This window comes from Triticum urartu, chromosome 5 (assembly GCF_003073215.2).
Source record: "Triticum urartu cultivar G1812 chromosome 5, Tu2.1, whole genome shotgun sequence".
NCBI lineage: Eukaryota > Viridiplantae > Streptophyta > Magnoliopsida > Poales > Poaceae > Triticum > Triticum urartu.
This window is the reverse complement of record NC_053026.1, coordinates 523,012,576-523,027,551: the sequence shown is the minus strand read 5'-3', so window position 1 is coordinate 523,027,551 and position 14,976 is coordinate 523,012,576. Positions and strand designations below refer to the sequence as shown.

Sequence of the window (14,976 nt, the reverse complement as noted above, 5' to 3'; positions counted from 1 at the left end):
TACATCTGCCCTCCTCCTGCCTGCATCATGGCTTGAGCAGAACCGACTGGAAACAAAGGCGGATTGGCGTAGATCGACATATGCGGCGGAATAGCTTGAGCCATCTGTGGAGCCAGTGTCGGCAGAGCGGCCCCCACCTACACCGACGGCGTGGGAGCAGGGGGACGGCCAATGCGGCCCCTCCCCGAGTCGTACCTTCCTCCATGACTGCTGCCATCTCAACCCCCTCCCCCCAGCCATCTTGATAATGGAGGCGAAAGGGATCTTGCCCGATTTCCTAGCCCAGTAATCTCTAGAGAAGGAGAAGAACTTAGGAGCTGTCAATCGATCTGAACTACCGACGGGGTGGCAATCTGCTGCAGAGAAATCGCCTAATATAAATTTGTCTTTCTGGATCCACACTAGATTGGATCTGCCGGGCCTGCTACGGATCGCACGAACCCTAGCTTGCCCTCGCTCGGGGCCCTGGAGCGGATCAGCAAGGGGAGACGCCTTTTGAAGGGGCGCCACCACCTCTCCCGCAAAAGGTATGGGGACAGGGCAAGCGGGGTCCGCCGTTATCTTCTCACTGACCTGCAGGGCCCTCCTGGCAGTGGCTCTCTGATCCCCACCTCGTCTCCCCGGCGAGCTGAACTATAACGGCGGTGGCGAAGAGCGGCTCTTCCCACCAGCATTGTTCCTCCTGGGCGCCATGGGAGAGCCTGGAGGCGTGGCATCTTGTACTCCATTCAAGTTCAGCCCCGGATCGACGGCGGCGGCCAGGACGAGACGCCTTGCAGTGGCGCACCCGAAGGAATCACCCCAAGCATGCCCTCCCATCTCAGAGCTCTGCGGGGATCTTCGGATTTCGCCTATGCCCTTGCTCACTTCACGAAATCGGCCGACGGGGAGTGTGGGTATATGGGCATCCTCTGCCTCTCCACCGTTGTAGCCTTGTCGTAAATCCGCTTCGCCAAAATCCTCTGTTCCTCTTATGCTCCTAGACGGCAGGCTTCTGCAAAGTTGCTCACCGCAGCACGCGTGGCTGGATCTCTCGCCACCGCCACCGCCTGATCTGCCACCTTCCACTCCTGGACCCGCCAGATCCACGACGTTGTGGCATCGCGTATCCTTGTTGCCCGATCCGCCCAACTCCGACTCCCCTCCACCATGGCTATGGCCTACGGGATCGGTGAGATCAATCTCACCAAACCCGCGAGATCTTCCTGAACTCGGGGAGGGAAACGGGTGGGGGAAGGGGGAGGGGGAGCGGCCTCGGCCGCCGGCGCCGGTCTTCGACGCCGAGGAGGCATGTCGCGAGGTCCGAGCGGCGAGATCTACGGCGGGGCCGATGGCAGGCGGGGGGCGTGAGGTCGCCGTGGTTAGGAGCGGGGGAGCGTGATGGCACAGACCATGAAAATGAAGGTATCAAAGTATCGAACGGCAGATTGCTGATACAGACACAAGATTATTTCCTTTCCCGGATTATTTCAGCTGGTACGTACTTCTTGGGGTCAAGAGGCAGATGCAGCAGCAGCAGCAGAGCAACTTTTTTCCATCCACTCTCATGTATATATCTGGTAGATCATGGATATTGATGATTCTGGCCTTTGGGTAGTTTTAAATTATTACATCAACAGGGTAAACAATTGTTCAGGTAATCAAATGATATCACACCAAGGCTACAGAATTTAGCACTGAGGCATCCTGGAGTAATCTAGAATCCATAATACAAACATGATCGCTCTAGAGATGAGAGGTAATCTTGCATACTACAGGCATCATCATTGTAGAGATAACAGGCAATCTGGCAGTACTAATAGCACACGAACATAGTGCTAGGCGTCAAATTGTACCAGTTCATTAAACTCTGTAGAAAGGAACAGCTGATGCTTATCAAGAGATGAAGGAACCGGCTGGCAGATGGGTAATAGACTTCTCCGACTAATCAGCCAGTAGTATTTCTTGGGGTTGAGAGGTAGATGCGCCAGCAGCTGCAGCTTCTTCATGTGATCTGATGCGCGTTGGATATTGCACCCCATATATCTGGCAGATCACATATTCACATATATAGTTATAATATCTCCAACCTTGGCATCATTGAAGAACAATAACACCAGCAGAACTTCATGTATAAGCAAATAAGCAACGGAGCTTGAAATGCCGACGGTACAGAAAACTAAAATTGAAATGCAAAATAGAAATGGTCTCCATCGCCACAAGCATCATCATTCAAACAACGGCTTTAATACTGGCAGTGCTGACCTGTGAAGTCGACGCGTTCATTTCTCCACTTGAAAGCTCTGTCCTCTGCAGCTTCTCAGGCAAGGTCTCCATCCCCATGCACGACAGCAGCAGCCACACATACGTGAGCAGCTCCACGCCGGTGCCCAAACTCTTGGCATGTAGATACCCACGGCTCCTACTTGCAGAGAAGCAGAGCATCTCCACCCACACGCCTTCAATAACCTCCCACATCTTGTTGTCATCACCTAGATCCAACAACGCTTTAGTGAGCTTCCATGCATCTTGGATGAATTGTGTAGTTGGATATATCTCTGCATCCGGCGAAAATTCTGTGCATTCAGCAACTTCTCTGCATTCTGTGAGCTGCAACCTGGAGATTATTATCTGCACAAGTTCTCTTTCGATCTTCTCAAGCCATTCCCTTTCGGCCTTGAGGATCTCCTTGGACATGCCGTTGCCAACCTTCCAACAAAGTGAGCCTTTGCTCCTGAGGATCCACTTCGACACGCCCTTGAGAACCTTCCGTGTAACTGAATCTTCGCTCCTCGAGATGTCCTTCGGCCGTTGCTTTTCTTCCGTCAGGATGTCTTTAAGCCATTGCTTTTCTCCTTTCAGGATGTCCTTGAGCCATGGTTTTTTGGCCTTGAAAATCTTCTTGAGCGATGGCTTCTCATCCATGAGGATCTCCTCAACTTCAGCATTAGCGGTCATAAAAAGATGTCTTCTGGTGCCGGCCAGTAACATCTCAGGATTGACAAACAGTAGATATATCATGTAATTGGACATTTCCCTGCACCGGATGGCTCTTTTGTGATGAGGAGATCTTTCACACCAAACAGCACACCCATGGCCATCGCCAGATGCATCCTGAATACATTGAGCAGTGGCGCACTGGTGATCTGCTGATGCTCCCATGAAGTAGAAGCAGAAATCCGTGGCGATGTGCCAGAGAAGGATGCTCTCGTCGAATGGCCTCCTTATGCTGCAACCGAGGTCTTGCTCGCACTTGTTGGCCTGAAGTGTCCATAGGCCTCTGCGGTCATTGAACTTCCAATAACTGTCAACATCCTTCATTTGATCTTCCCACCCATTCTTCACATACTTAAGAACCAACTCTGTAATGGCAAAAGATGTGTCGCAGGGCTTCATGGACCAATGTTGGTCAAGAAAGTCCTTGCAATTGAAGAAGTTCATGATGCACATCTTCTTGATGTGCCTTTTGTTGCGAGCAAAGAATCCTACCAGTGTATATTGGCCTACAAAGCTAGTTTTCAGTACCTCATTACTCAGGGCACTTAGTAGACTACCAATAAGGCCAGTTGTTTTTGCCTGTTCATATAGGCCAGCAACCAGAGATCCCAAACTGAATTTCACTTGACCCTTTGCAATACTTTCTCTCATCAAAGAAATACTGTAAAACTCCAGCACAGCTGTACAGTAGAATAAGGCATATGTAACCTTGACATCGTCAGCATTATAAGCTTCACTGTGACTATTGTGGAAGAGGCCGATGGCTGCCCATGGCAGAAACAGAGCTGAAACCCGTAACCAGCTAGAAAGAAGCCCCAAGATACTTACGTTTACCTTGCTTCTTTCATCCCATAAGATGAACATCTTTCTTTTAGTGTAGAGAAGATCAAATGCTCCAAATAGTTTATTTTGCAACAAAGCATATGCTTGTTTTCCCTCGAGAACCCAGAAGGATTTCAGGATACCAACTCGATCAGAATACGGTGATGCAAGGTCCAGAAATAGCTTATGGGCCCCAAGGTCCATATTATAGTCATCAAGTCGGCTTCTTTGTTCCCTTTCTTGGTTTCCCAGGCTTCCCAGTTTTACATTTATTTGGTTTAGGACACTTCTCCATGTGTTTGATGTCTGAGGGTGGGTGTCAGACTCAAGATCCATCACAGCAGCTTCTCCTTGTGCTCCAGGTTGATGATCGGCCTCGAGGTCCACCGCTTCATCTTCTCCTTGTGCTTGAGGCACATGAGTGTCAGTCTGAAGGTAAACTCCATCACTTTCTTGTGCTTGACGATGAGGGTTGGTCTGGACAAAAGCCCTTGCCTTTTGCACGTAGTCTTCAAGCGAGTTGATCCTGCTTTCTCTGTTTGTGGTCCTCCTCGGAGCAGGGCTAACTAGACTGTTAATGCTAGCGCTGTTGAGAGCCCAGGGCTTCTCTATGCATTTGAGGATCCCGGGGACAAAGAACAAGATCGCTGCCTGCAACAACCTCTTGTCGCCGCCTGGCCATGATTTGCAGAACACGTAGATGGCTACCGTGATCTGGGACACGGCCGTGATGACGTGCCGTGTCCATAGCTCGTTGTCCTCAATGTTGTACGGAGTTATGCAGTCCTGTCCACCGAGGTGTGTCAGGAGAACCGGCGCCCACACCACCTCCAGGATACTATTGCCCTGCCCAGAGCTACAATCTTGCCTCCTCTGGCGTCCGAAAAGGATGGCAAGGGCGTATATTGCCAGAGCATCGCTGCCTAGGTACGCAAGCCATATTATTGATCTGAACCAGGAAGGGATAGCATGCTTACGGTGGGCAGCAGAGAGGAAGAGGAGCCACTGAACCAAGAGGCTGCCCAGGACGAGGACACGCAGCTGCCACTCCTCCCACCATTGCACAGCACCGGAGATACCCATCTCTGGCTTTTCCCTGCTGTCTCCGGCTTTCACTCAGTCATCGGTTGAAGAGAGCTCCATCTCCATCTTATTGGAAGTAGAGGAGAGGTAGTGGTGAAGACCGGTGAGGAAAAGGATGCGCAGCTGCCTGCCAATCAATTCACACAGACAATTGGACAGTCTTGATGGCTTGAAGAACTATTGGATGGTCTGGATGGATTAGAGACACGCCCCTACCATTACTCCATTAGCAACCTCAAGTCGTCGGAAGTCGTCTTCCTACTGTTCATCAACGCGTGGGATGCAGACGGACGTGTCTGTCCGAGAAGCAAAAAAATTGCACCAATTGTCGTTACTTTAAAGAATCATGTTAGCTGAATTTTTCTGTTTGCCGACATGCGGACGCCCGCTTACATCCCTATCAAGTATCAACACGGCTCCTCTGAAGTCAATAATAACTCCATTGTTTCTTTTCGCCATCCCTGAATCATATACGTAGATGAATACTAATAATAGTAGAGGTCGTCGCCATTGCAGCTCCATAGTGAATATTCATGCATAATATATGTGCTACTCCTAAATACTCAAGTACGCCCAGTGCAGCTCATCAACCAAACCTTCCCTTTAGCTCTTCCCGTCCTACGTACTACAGTATGCACTCACAAGTGAGAGAATCCAAATCTCCAACTCGAACAACTCTGTTGAGTGTTGGTGATATGAAAGAAGCACTCCGGCAGTTCTCATTAGCTGGCTAACTCATCCAGCTAAAGCTAGGTACGTACGTATCAGGAGTTCAGGCCGCAGTGGGACGGAATGGGAATAAATGCAAGCACCTGGCGGGCGGGCGGAGGCGGGCCTGGGTCCTGGCGCTCTTCCCAGCTTCCAGCGAACGGAGGAGGCCTTTAGATTTAAGACGAGGTTGATGAAGTGATCCGATCCGGCTCGTCGTAATCGCCCGGCGGCTGGACGTCGACGAGACCATCTCCTCGCCCACTCCGCCGCCTGGAGTGTCGCGCGCCATCGGTGATCAGGTCCACTGGCTCCCCATGCCCTGGTTGCGCGACGGCGGCGTCTCGTCTCCACGCCACCACCAGCACCGCCGACGAGTCTGTCTCTGGTGCCTGCGTACGAGCGCGCGGCCGCGCCGGTAACTCGTCTGATTCTTTTTTTATTTTTTATTTTTGAGGTGACGGTGAGCTCGGGTGTTGTTGGATTCTCACTTGGAACGGGATTGTTTTTTTTTTTAGGGATGAACATGAGTTTATTCATCAAAAAAACACAGAGTCAATTACAGCGGTGGTGCTTGAACTTGACGCAAACAGTTATTTTGGTGCTAGAACTTGCGACAAACATCGAACTGGTGTAACAACTTGGCTCGGACGTGCAAATACGATGCAAATCTTGGGTGTGTACACCCGAGCCGCTGATTAGGTGCGCCAACATGGCATGGGTCCCGCCGTCAGTGACTCGAAGGCAGATAGGAGGGTGTGTGGCCAGTTTTTTTGCGAAAACTCCCTTGAACTATCCCCCCCCCCCCCACAAAAGCCATGTCGATGTTGGAAGATGCCGTTTCATTTTTTTCCGACTCTATGGCCAGTGGGCCCATGTGTACATACTGAAAATTAATAACAAGAAAAGAAAAGGAGGCCTCCACGTTTAGAACGTGTGACCCTTGCCCATGTCAGAGTCGATCCTGGTTGCTACACCATTCAGTCTTTACAACTTCAAATAAATTTGGTATTCATCAATTGAATATTTAAATATAAGCAGCACATGTATATTTTTCTATTAATTAAACATTTAAACGTCCATATTTAATAAAATAATTTATATAATACATGTGTGTATGTTTAAATCTACTAATCATCGTTTGTATGTATAATATTTATAAAAATAAATAGTTGAACATTATTTTAATTACTTACGTTTCACAAATATTTTAAAAAGAACTAGCGCGTGCAAAATGGGCTGCACTATCTGCAGCCGATCTAAGCTCCACATGTATCGTCCTTATACTACATTAACTTTTTTTTGACACAAACTACATTAACTGTTGTTATCCTTGTCAGACATCTGAATGTAATTGGTGCAGTGGCTATGAGCGCGTGCAGCCTAACAGTAGGTTGCGTGCTGAATTCTCAAAAAAAAAAACTAGATCAAGTGTTGGAGTGTAGGGGTTTAACATTTTCCCTTTTAATTTTCAGGTCGGGGCTCACATGTCATACATCAAATAAAACAAAATACCATCTACCGCGTGGGCAGGGTCTTCTTTTGTGAGAAATAAAATACATTGAGGTTTTTTTGCAAAAAAACAGACCACACACTTCTAGCCACTGACAGATGGCCCCACGCCACACTAGCGGCCAAGTCAGCGTTGATTTCGTATCCAAACGCGGTTAGCACTCTATTTGCACACCCGAGTCAAGTTATTACATCAGTACAATGTATATCACAAGTTCTAGCATTAAAATGACCGTTTACACCAAGTTCAAGCATCATCGGTGTAATCGACTCAAAATCACAATTTGTGGGATACATAAATGTCATGGGATTGAATGAGCCACACATGGCGCTCCTGGACTAAATTAAAAGAAAATTTAGCTAAACTATCAGCATCTTTGTTTGAACGACGCCCTTCATAGACTATCTTGCTGTTGACACTCACAGCCCTTGCTCTAATTTCGGTGATGATGGATCCATAAACGCCCCTGACATTCCGGTTTATATCATCTACCACTTGTTTTGCATCCGACGCAATAATGATGTTTTGAAGACCTAAATCTTTTACCAGTGCAAAAGCTTCTCGGCAAGCTATCGCCTCCAGAGTAGGTGCATCGTGTACTCCTGAGATCACTAGAGAAGAGCTTCCCAGGTATGCGCCATGCTCGTCTCGGCAAACTGCGGCGGCTGTTCCACTCATGTGATGCTTTGAGACACCTGCGAAACTTTGCATAGCCAGCCGGCGGAGCCTTGGGCCTTGTGTTACCAATTGGAGCTTGCTGATTCAGGCCTCTCGGTTTCCTGGCTGGTTGCTGATCCTTTATAATTTCCAGTTCCGTCATGTACCTACTAATGAACGTATGAGTTGCTTGAGGGCTCTGAAATTCGCCTTCATATATTGCCTTTTTGCCGCGCTGTCCATGTCGCCCACAATGTGATTGCTAAAAGTAATTGACAAAAAACTACCACATTTCACATAAGCGTCCCACAGAACTATCACATTTTGAAAACTGACCAAAAACTCCAGTTTAACGCTGATTTCGTGACAAAAAACTACCACATCGCGTTGATGACTGATTGAAGCGTTTTAAACGACTTTCTGACAGACCTGGCCCACCGGTCGGGACGGAGGCCGCGCTAACGGCTAACGGCGCTCGCCTGCCGCTCGTTAGCCGCGCGTGTCGGTCGGGCCCGGTCGGACCAGGCATAACCTGGCCGAACGGCTCGCTCCTCGTCCTCACCACCTCACTCTCCCCCGACTCACTCTGCTCCTTTGCTCTCCACTGCTCCTCTTCTTCTTCTCGCACTCCGGCGACGCCGCGACCATGCCGTCGTGGCCCAACAGCAACGAGACCTCTGACGATGATGACGAGTACATGAGCGAGTTCAGTAGCATGAATATGGAGTATTTTGTAAGTCAGCTCAATCTCTCCTCTCCTCTCCTCTGCTAGGGTTAGGGTTAGGGTTTGAAGAAGGATAGGGATTTCCCCATTTAAATTCATGTATGCGAGTTGCAGTTGACATATATGTGTTTCCTGCTGCAGCAAACTCCAGATACTGTGATAGATCCAAGCTTTTCTGGGCTTGTGACTGAATCTGACCGTAGGTGCATCCTGCACAGGGAGAGGGCTGGCAAATTTGTGGCATTTGAAGGCACTGACACTGGCAGGAGATTCATAGGATGTGCAACTGAGGTAATGAACCAAGTTGTCATGGCTGTGATTGATTCTTTTTGTGCTTTTCTGAATAATGTTGCTGCTTTACTCATTTTTGATTAATTATAAGAACATTGCTATGTCTAAATTATGTACTTGTAGCAAAGAGCAATGGAAACATAGCACTGATTTATAATTTGTAGCATAGAGTTAGCTAGTGTATTGTAGCTACATATATGAGTACTGTTTATGATTTGTTATTGTGAATATGTTTGTTAATGAAGAATAAAGCTCACTTTAAATTTAACTGAATTTTCAGGATGGTGTGAACTGTGGTGTTTTAGAGTGGGTAGATGCCCCTTGGCCTGTGATTTTGCAAAGGTGCTTAACCAAGCTCTGGGATATGTATCATGAGGAGAACCTTGGTAGAGTGCAAGACAAAGAGGCTCATGAGATAGAGGTTGAGAAACTGAAGAAGGAGCTGGATTCTCTTGGCCATCAGTACAGTCAGCTTGTGGATGATGTATCCAAGCTATTTGATTACCAGGATGGGTAGAAATCCCATGACATGGATTACACAAGCCAGGCAATCAATGAACTTAAGGAGAAGAAGCATCAGCTTGAGGAGCGGCAAAGATTGAGATTCAAATGGAGAAGCTTAAGCTCAAGAAAGAACAAAGGTGCATCCTGCAGAGTCAAGCTGATATCATTCAAAACACCAGGAAAGCCATGAAGGAGATACAAGTTGAGAGAGACCTCCTTAAAGAAGAGAAGAAGAAGCTGGAGCATATCATTGTTGAGCTCTTGAAGGCAGTTCATGGGTGCAAAGAAAAGCTAGACAAGATCAAAGAAGTTGTCATGGAGGAGTGAAGTGGTAGCTAGGGTTGGTAAGTGAATATGAGGCCTATATATATAACTGGCCTAGTACTAGAATCTGATGCAGATATGCATCTTAGTATTAATATGAACTCCCTATGAACTGCCTATGGTTTCAGATCATTTTGGTTGTGTTGTTGGGTGTTGTAATGCCCCTGATCTGTAATGCTCTAAGATAATCCTATTTGTAATGCCACCTGAACCATATTATCCAGATGTTGTTATTGTTGGAAATATGCCCTAGAGGCAATAATAAATTGGTTATTATTATATTTCCTTGTTCATGATAATCGTTTATTATCCATGCTAGAATTGTATTGATAGGAAACTCAGATACATGTGTGGATACATAGACGACACCATGTCCCTAGTAAGCCTCTAGTTGACTAGCTCGTTGATCAATAGATGGTTAAAGTTTCCTGACCATGGACATTGGATGTCGTTGATAACGTGATCACATCATTAGGAGAATGATGTGATGGACAAGACCCAATCCTAAGCCTAGCACAAGATCGTGTAGTTCGTTTGCTAAAGCTTTTCTAATGTCAAGTATCATTTCCTTAGACCATGAGATTGTGCAACTCCCGGATACCGTAGGAGTGCTTTGGGTGTGCCAAACGTCACAACGTAACTAGGTGGCTATAAAGGTTCACTACAGGTATCTCCGAAAGTGTCTGTTGGGTTGGCATGAATTGAGACTGGGATTTGTCACTCCGTGTAACGGAGAGGTATCTCTGGGCCCACTCGGTAGGACATCATCATAATGTGCACAATGTGACCAAGGAGTTGATCACGGGATGATGTGTTACGGAATGAGTAAAGAGACTTGCCGGTAACGAGATTGAACAAGGTATCGGGATACCGATGATCGAATCTCGGGCAAGTACAATACCGCTGGACAAAGGGAATTGAATACGGGATTGATTGAATCCTCGACATCGTGGTTCATCCGATGAGATCATCGTGGAACATGTGGGAGCCAACATGGGTATCCAGATCCCGCTGTTGGTTATTGGCCGGAGAGTTGTCTCGGTCATGTCTGCATGGTTCCCGAACCCGTAGGGTCTACACACTTAAGGTTCGATGACGCTAGAGTTATTAGGAAGACTTGTATGTGATTACCGAATGTTGTTCGGAGTCCCGGATGAGATCCCGTACGTCACGAGGAGTTCCGGCATGGTCCGGAGGTAAAGATTTATATATGGAAAGTTGTTGTTCGGGTTCTGGGAAAAGTTTGGTTTTTTCCGGTATTGTACCGGGAAGCTTCCAGAAGCTTCCGGAGAATTCTGGAGGGGTCCGGAGGTCCGGAAAATGTTCCACCACGTCCAATACAGCAGCATGGGCTGTAGGGGGGCGCCCTAACCTTAATGGGCCAAGGGCAGCAGCCCCCCCCCAAGGCCCATGCGCATGGGAGAGGGGAAACCCTAAAGGGGAGGGCCTCCACTTGACTTGGGAGGCACTCCTCCCCCCTTTGGCCGCCGCCCCAACCCTAGATGAGATCTTGGGGGGCGGCCCCCTCTCTCCCCACCTATAAGTAGTGGAGGGGTGGGAGGGCGGCCACACCCTTGAACCTAGCGCAGCCCCTCCCCTCCAATACCTCTCCTCCTCCGCGTGAGCTTGGCGAAGCCCTGCCGGAGAACTGCCACTCCATCACCACCACGCCGTCGTGCTGCTGTTGGACTCTCTTCCTCAACCTCTCCCTCCTCCTTGCTGGATCAAGGCATGGGAGACGTCTCCGTTCCGTACGTGTGTTGAACGCGAAGGTGTCGTCCGTTCGGCGCTAGGATCATCGGTGATTTGGATCACGACGAGTACGACTCCATCAACCCCGTTCACTTGAACGCTTCCGCTTATCGATCTACAAGGGTATGTAGATGCACTCCCCTTCCCCTCGTTGCTAGATTACTCCATAGATTGATCTTGGTGATGCGTAGAAAATTTTAAATTTCTGCTACGATCCCCAACAGTGGCATCATGAGCTAGGTCTATGTGTAGTTTCTATGCACGAGTAGAACACAAAGCAGTTGTGGGCGTGGATATTGTCAATTTGCTTGTCGTTACTAGTCTTATCTTGATTCAGCGGCATCGTGGGATGAAGCGGCCCGGACCGACCTTACACGTACGCTTACGTGAGACTGGTTCCACCGATTGACATGCACTAGTTGCATAAGGTGGCTGGCGGGTGTCTGTCTCTCCCACTTTAGTCGGATCGGATTTGATGAAAAGGGTCCTTATGAAGGGTAAATAGAAATTGGCATATCACGTTGTGGTTTTGGCGTAGGTAAGAAACGTTCTTGCTAGAAACCTATAGCAGCCACGTAAAAACTTGCAACAACAATTAGAGGACGTCTAACTTGTTTTTGCAGCATGTGCCGTGTGATGTGATATGGCCAAAAGGATATGATGAATGATATATGTGATGTATGAGATTGATCATGTTCTTGTAATAGGAATCATGACTTGCATGTCGATGAGTATGACAACCGGCAGGAGCCATAGGAGTTGTCTTAATTTATTTATGACCTGCGTGTCAACATAAACGCCATGTAATTACTTTACTTTATTGCTAAAGCGTTAGCCATAGTAGTAGAAGTAATAGATGACGAGACAACTTCAAGAAGACACGATGATGGAGATCATGATGATGGAGATCATGGTGTCATGCCGGTGACAACGATGATCATGGAGCCCCAAAGATGGAGATCATAAGGAGCAAAATGATATTGGCCATATCATGTCACTATTTGATTGCATGTGATGTTTATCATGTTTTACATCTTATTTGCTTAGAACGACGGTAGCTTGAATAAGATGATCCCTCACTAAAATTTCAAGAAAAGTGTTCCCCCTAACTATGCACCGTTGCGAAGGTTCGTTGTTTCGAAGCACCACGTGATGATCGGGTGTGATAGATTCTAACGTTCGAATACAATGGGTGTTGACGAGCCTAGCATGTACAGACATGGCCTCGGGACACATGCGAAACACTTAGGTTGACTTGACGAGCCTAGCATGTACAGACATGGCCTCGGAACACGGAAGATCGAAAGGTCGAACATAAGTCGTATAGAAGATACAATCAACATGAGATGTTCACTGTTGATGACTAGTCCGTCTCACGTGATGATCGGACACGGCCTAGTCGATTCGGATCATGTTTCACTTAGATGACTAGAGGGATGTCTATCTGAGTGGGAGTTCATTAAATAATTTGATTAGATGAACTTAATTATCATGAACATAGTCTAAATTGTCTTTGCAAATATGTTGTAGATAAATAGCTCACCTTGTAGCTCCCTGTTTCAATACGTTCCTAGAGAAAGGTTAAGTTGAAAGATATTGTAAGCAATGATGCGGACTAGGTCCGTAGTCCGAGGAGTGTCCTCACTGCTACACAGAAGGCTTATGTCTTTGATGCACCGCTCGATGTGCAAACCCCTACAACGTCATCTGTGGATGTTGTGAACACCTGACAGACACATCCTGATGACTACTTGATAGTTTAGTGCACCATACTTTACGGCTTAGAATCGGGATTCCAATGACGTTTTGAACGCCATAGAACATATGAGATGTTCCAAGAGCTGAAATTGGGATTTCAGGCTCATGCCCGTGTTGAGAGGTGTGAGACCTCTGACAAGTTCCTTTGCCAACAAGATGGAGGAGAATAGCTCAGCTAGTGAGCATGTGCTCAGAATGTCTGGGTGCTACAATCACTTAAATCAAGTGGGAGTTAAACTTCCAGATAAGATAGTGATTGATAGAGTTCTCTAGCCACTATCACTAAGCTACTAGATCTTCGTGATGAACTATGACATGCAAGGGATGGAGTTGATCCCGGAGCTGTTCGCGGTGCTTAAGACCGCAAAAGGTAGAAATCAAGAAGGAGCATCAAGTGTTGACGGTTTAACAAGACCACTGGTTTCAAGAAGGGCATGGGCTAGAAGGGAAACTTCATGGATGGCAAACCAGTTGCCGCTCCAGTGAAGGAACGCAAGGTTGAACCCAAACCCGAGACTAAGTGCTTCTATTGTAAGGGGAACGGTCACTGGTAGCGGAATTACCCCAAATGCATGGTAGATAAGAAGGCTGGCAACTTCAAAGTATATACATGTTATTAATGTGTACCTCACTAGTACTCCTAGTAGTACCTGGGTATTGGATACCGGTTCAGTTGCTATTATTGGTGACTTGAAGTAAAAGCTACGAACTAAATGGAGACTGGCTAAGGGCGAGGTGACGATGTGTGTTGGAAGTGTTTCCAAAGTTGATGAGATCACCATCGCACGCTACGTCTGCCTTCGGGATTAGTATTGAACCTAGATAAATGTTATCAGGTGTCTACGTTGAGCATGAATATGATTAGATCATGTTCATTGCAATACGGTTATTCATTTAAGTTAGAGAATAATGGTTATTCTGTTTACATGAATAATACCTTTCATGGTCATGCACCCTATGTGAATGGTTCATTGAATCTCGGTCATGGTAATACACATGTTCACGCCAAAATATGTAGAGTTAATAATGATAGTACCACTTTGTTGTGGCACTGCCGCTTAGGTCATATTGGCGTAAGATGCATGAAGAAACTCCATATCGATGGATGTTTGGAGTCACTTGATTTTGAATCGCTTGACACATGCGAGCCATGCCTCATGGGCAGGATGACTAAGACCCCGTTTTCAGGTACAATGAAACGGGCAAGTGACTTGTTGGAAATCATACATACTGATGTGTGTGATCCAATGAGAATTGAAGCGTGTGGTGGATATCGCTATTTTCTCATCTTCACTGACGATTTGAGTAGATATAGGTATATTTACTTAATGAAGCACAAGTCTGAAATGTTTGAAAAGTTCAAGTGATTTCAGAGTGAAGTTAAGAACCATCATAACAAGAAGATCAAATTCCTACGATCTGATTGATGAGAATTTCTGAGTTATGAGTTTGGCAATCACTTAAGACATTGTGAAATTGTTTCACAGTTGAAGCCACCTGGAACACCACAGGGTAATGGTGTGTCCGGACGTCGTAATAAAACCTTATGAGATATGATGCGATCTATGATGTCTCTTACCGATCTACCGTTTTCATTTTGAGGTTATGCGTTAGAGACAGCTGCATTCACTTTAGATAGGACACCATTTAAGTCCGTTGAAACGACGTCGTGTGAACATTGGTTTGGCAAGAAACCAAAGTTGTCACTTCTTAATGTTTGGGGCTGCGATGCTTAAGGCTTCAGCCGGAGAAGCTCGAACCCAAAGCGGACAAACACATCTTCATAGGATACCCAAAGGTGACAGTTGGGTACACCTTCTATCTCAGATCTGAGGGCAAATTGTTTGTCGCTAAGAACGGGTCC

At 46.9% G+C, this 14,976-nt stretch overlaps 1 protein-coding gene across 1 annotated transcript; it reads right to left on the bottom strand.

Moving 5' to 3' along the window:
- Nucleotides 1-1,368: 1,368 nt before the first annotated feature.
- Nucleotides 1,369-5,157, bottom strand: LOC125510340. Its single transcript, XM_048675493.1, has 2 exons — nucleotides 2,245-5,157; nucleotides 1,369-2,025 (listed from the first exon to the last, which is right to left on the bottom strand). The coding sequence occupies exons 1-2, from the start codon at nucleotides 4,879-4,881 to the stop codon at nucleotides 1,924-1,926; spliced, it is 2,739 nt and encodes a 912-aa protein (XP_048531450.1). The 5' UTR covers nucleotides 4,882-5,157; the 3' UTR covers nucleotides 1,369-1,923.
- Between the last annotated feature and the right edge of the window lie 9,819 nt (nucleotides 5,158-14,976).

Excerpts from the sequence above, each read along its gene's own strand:
- LOC125510340 (XM_048675493.1), bottom strand. The coding sequence starts at position 4,881 with ATGGGTATCTCCGGTGCTGTGCAATGGTGGGAGGAGTGGCAGCTGCGT. Across the intron at positions 2,026-2,244 it reads TGAACGCGTCGACTTCACAG|ATATATGGGGTGCAATATCC; the intron begins GTCAGCACTGCC and ends GTGATCTGCCAG.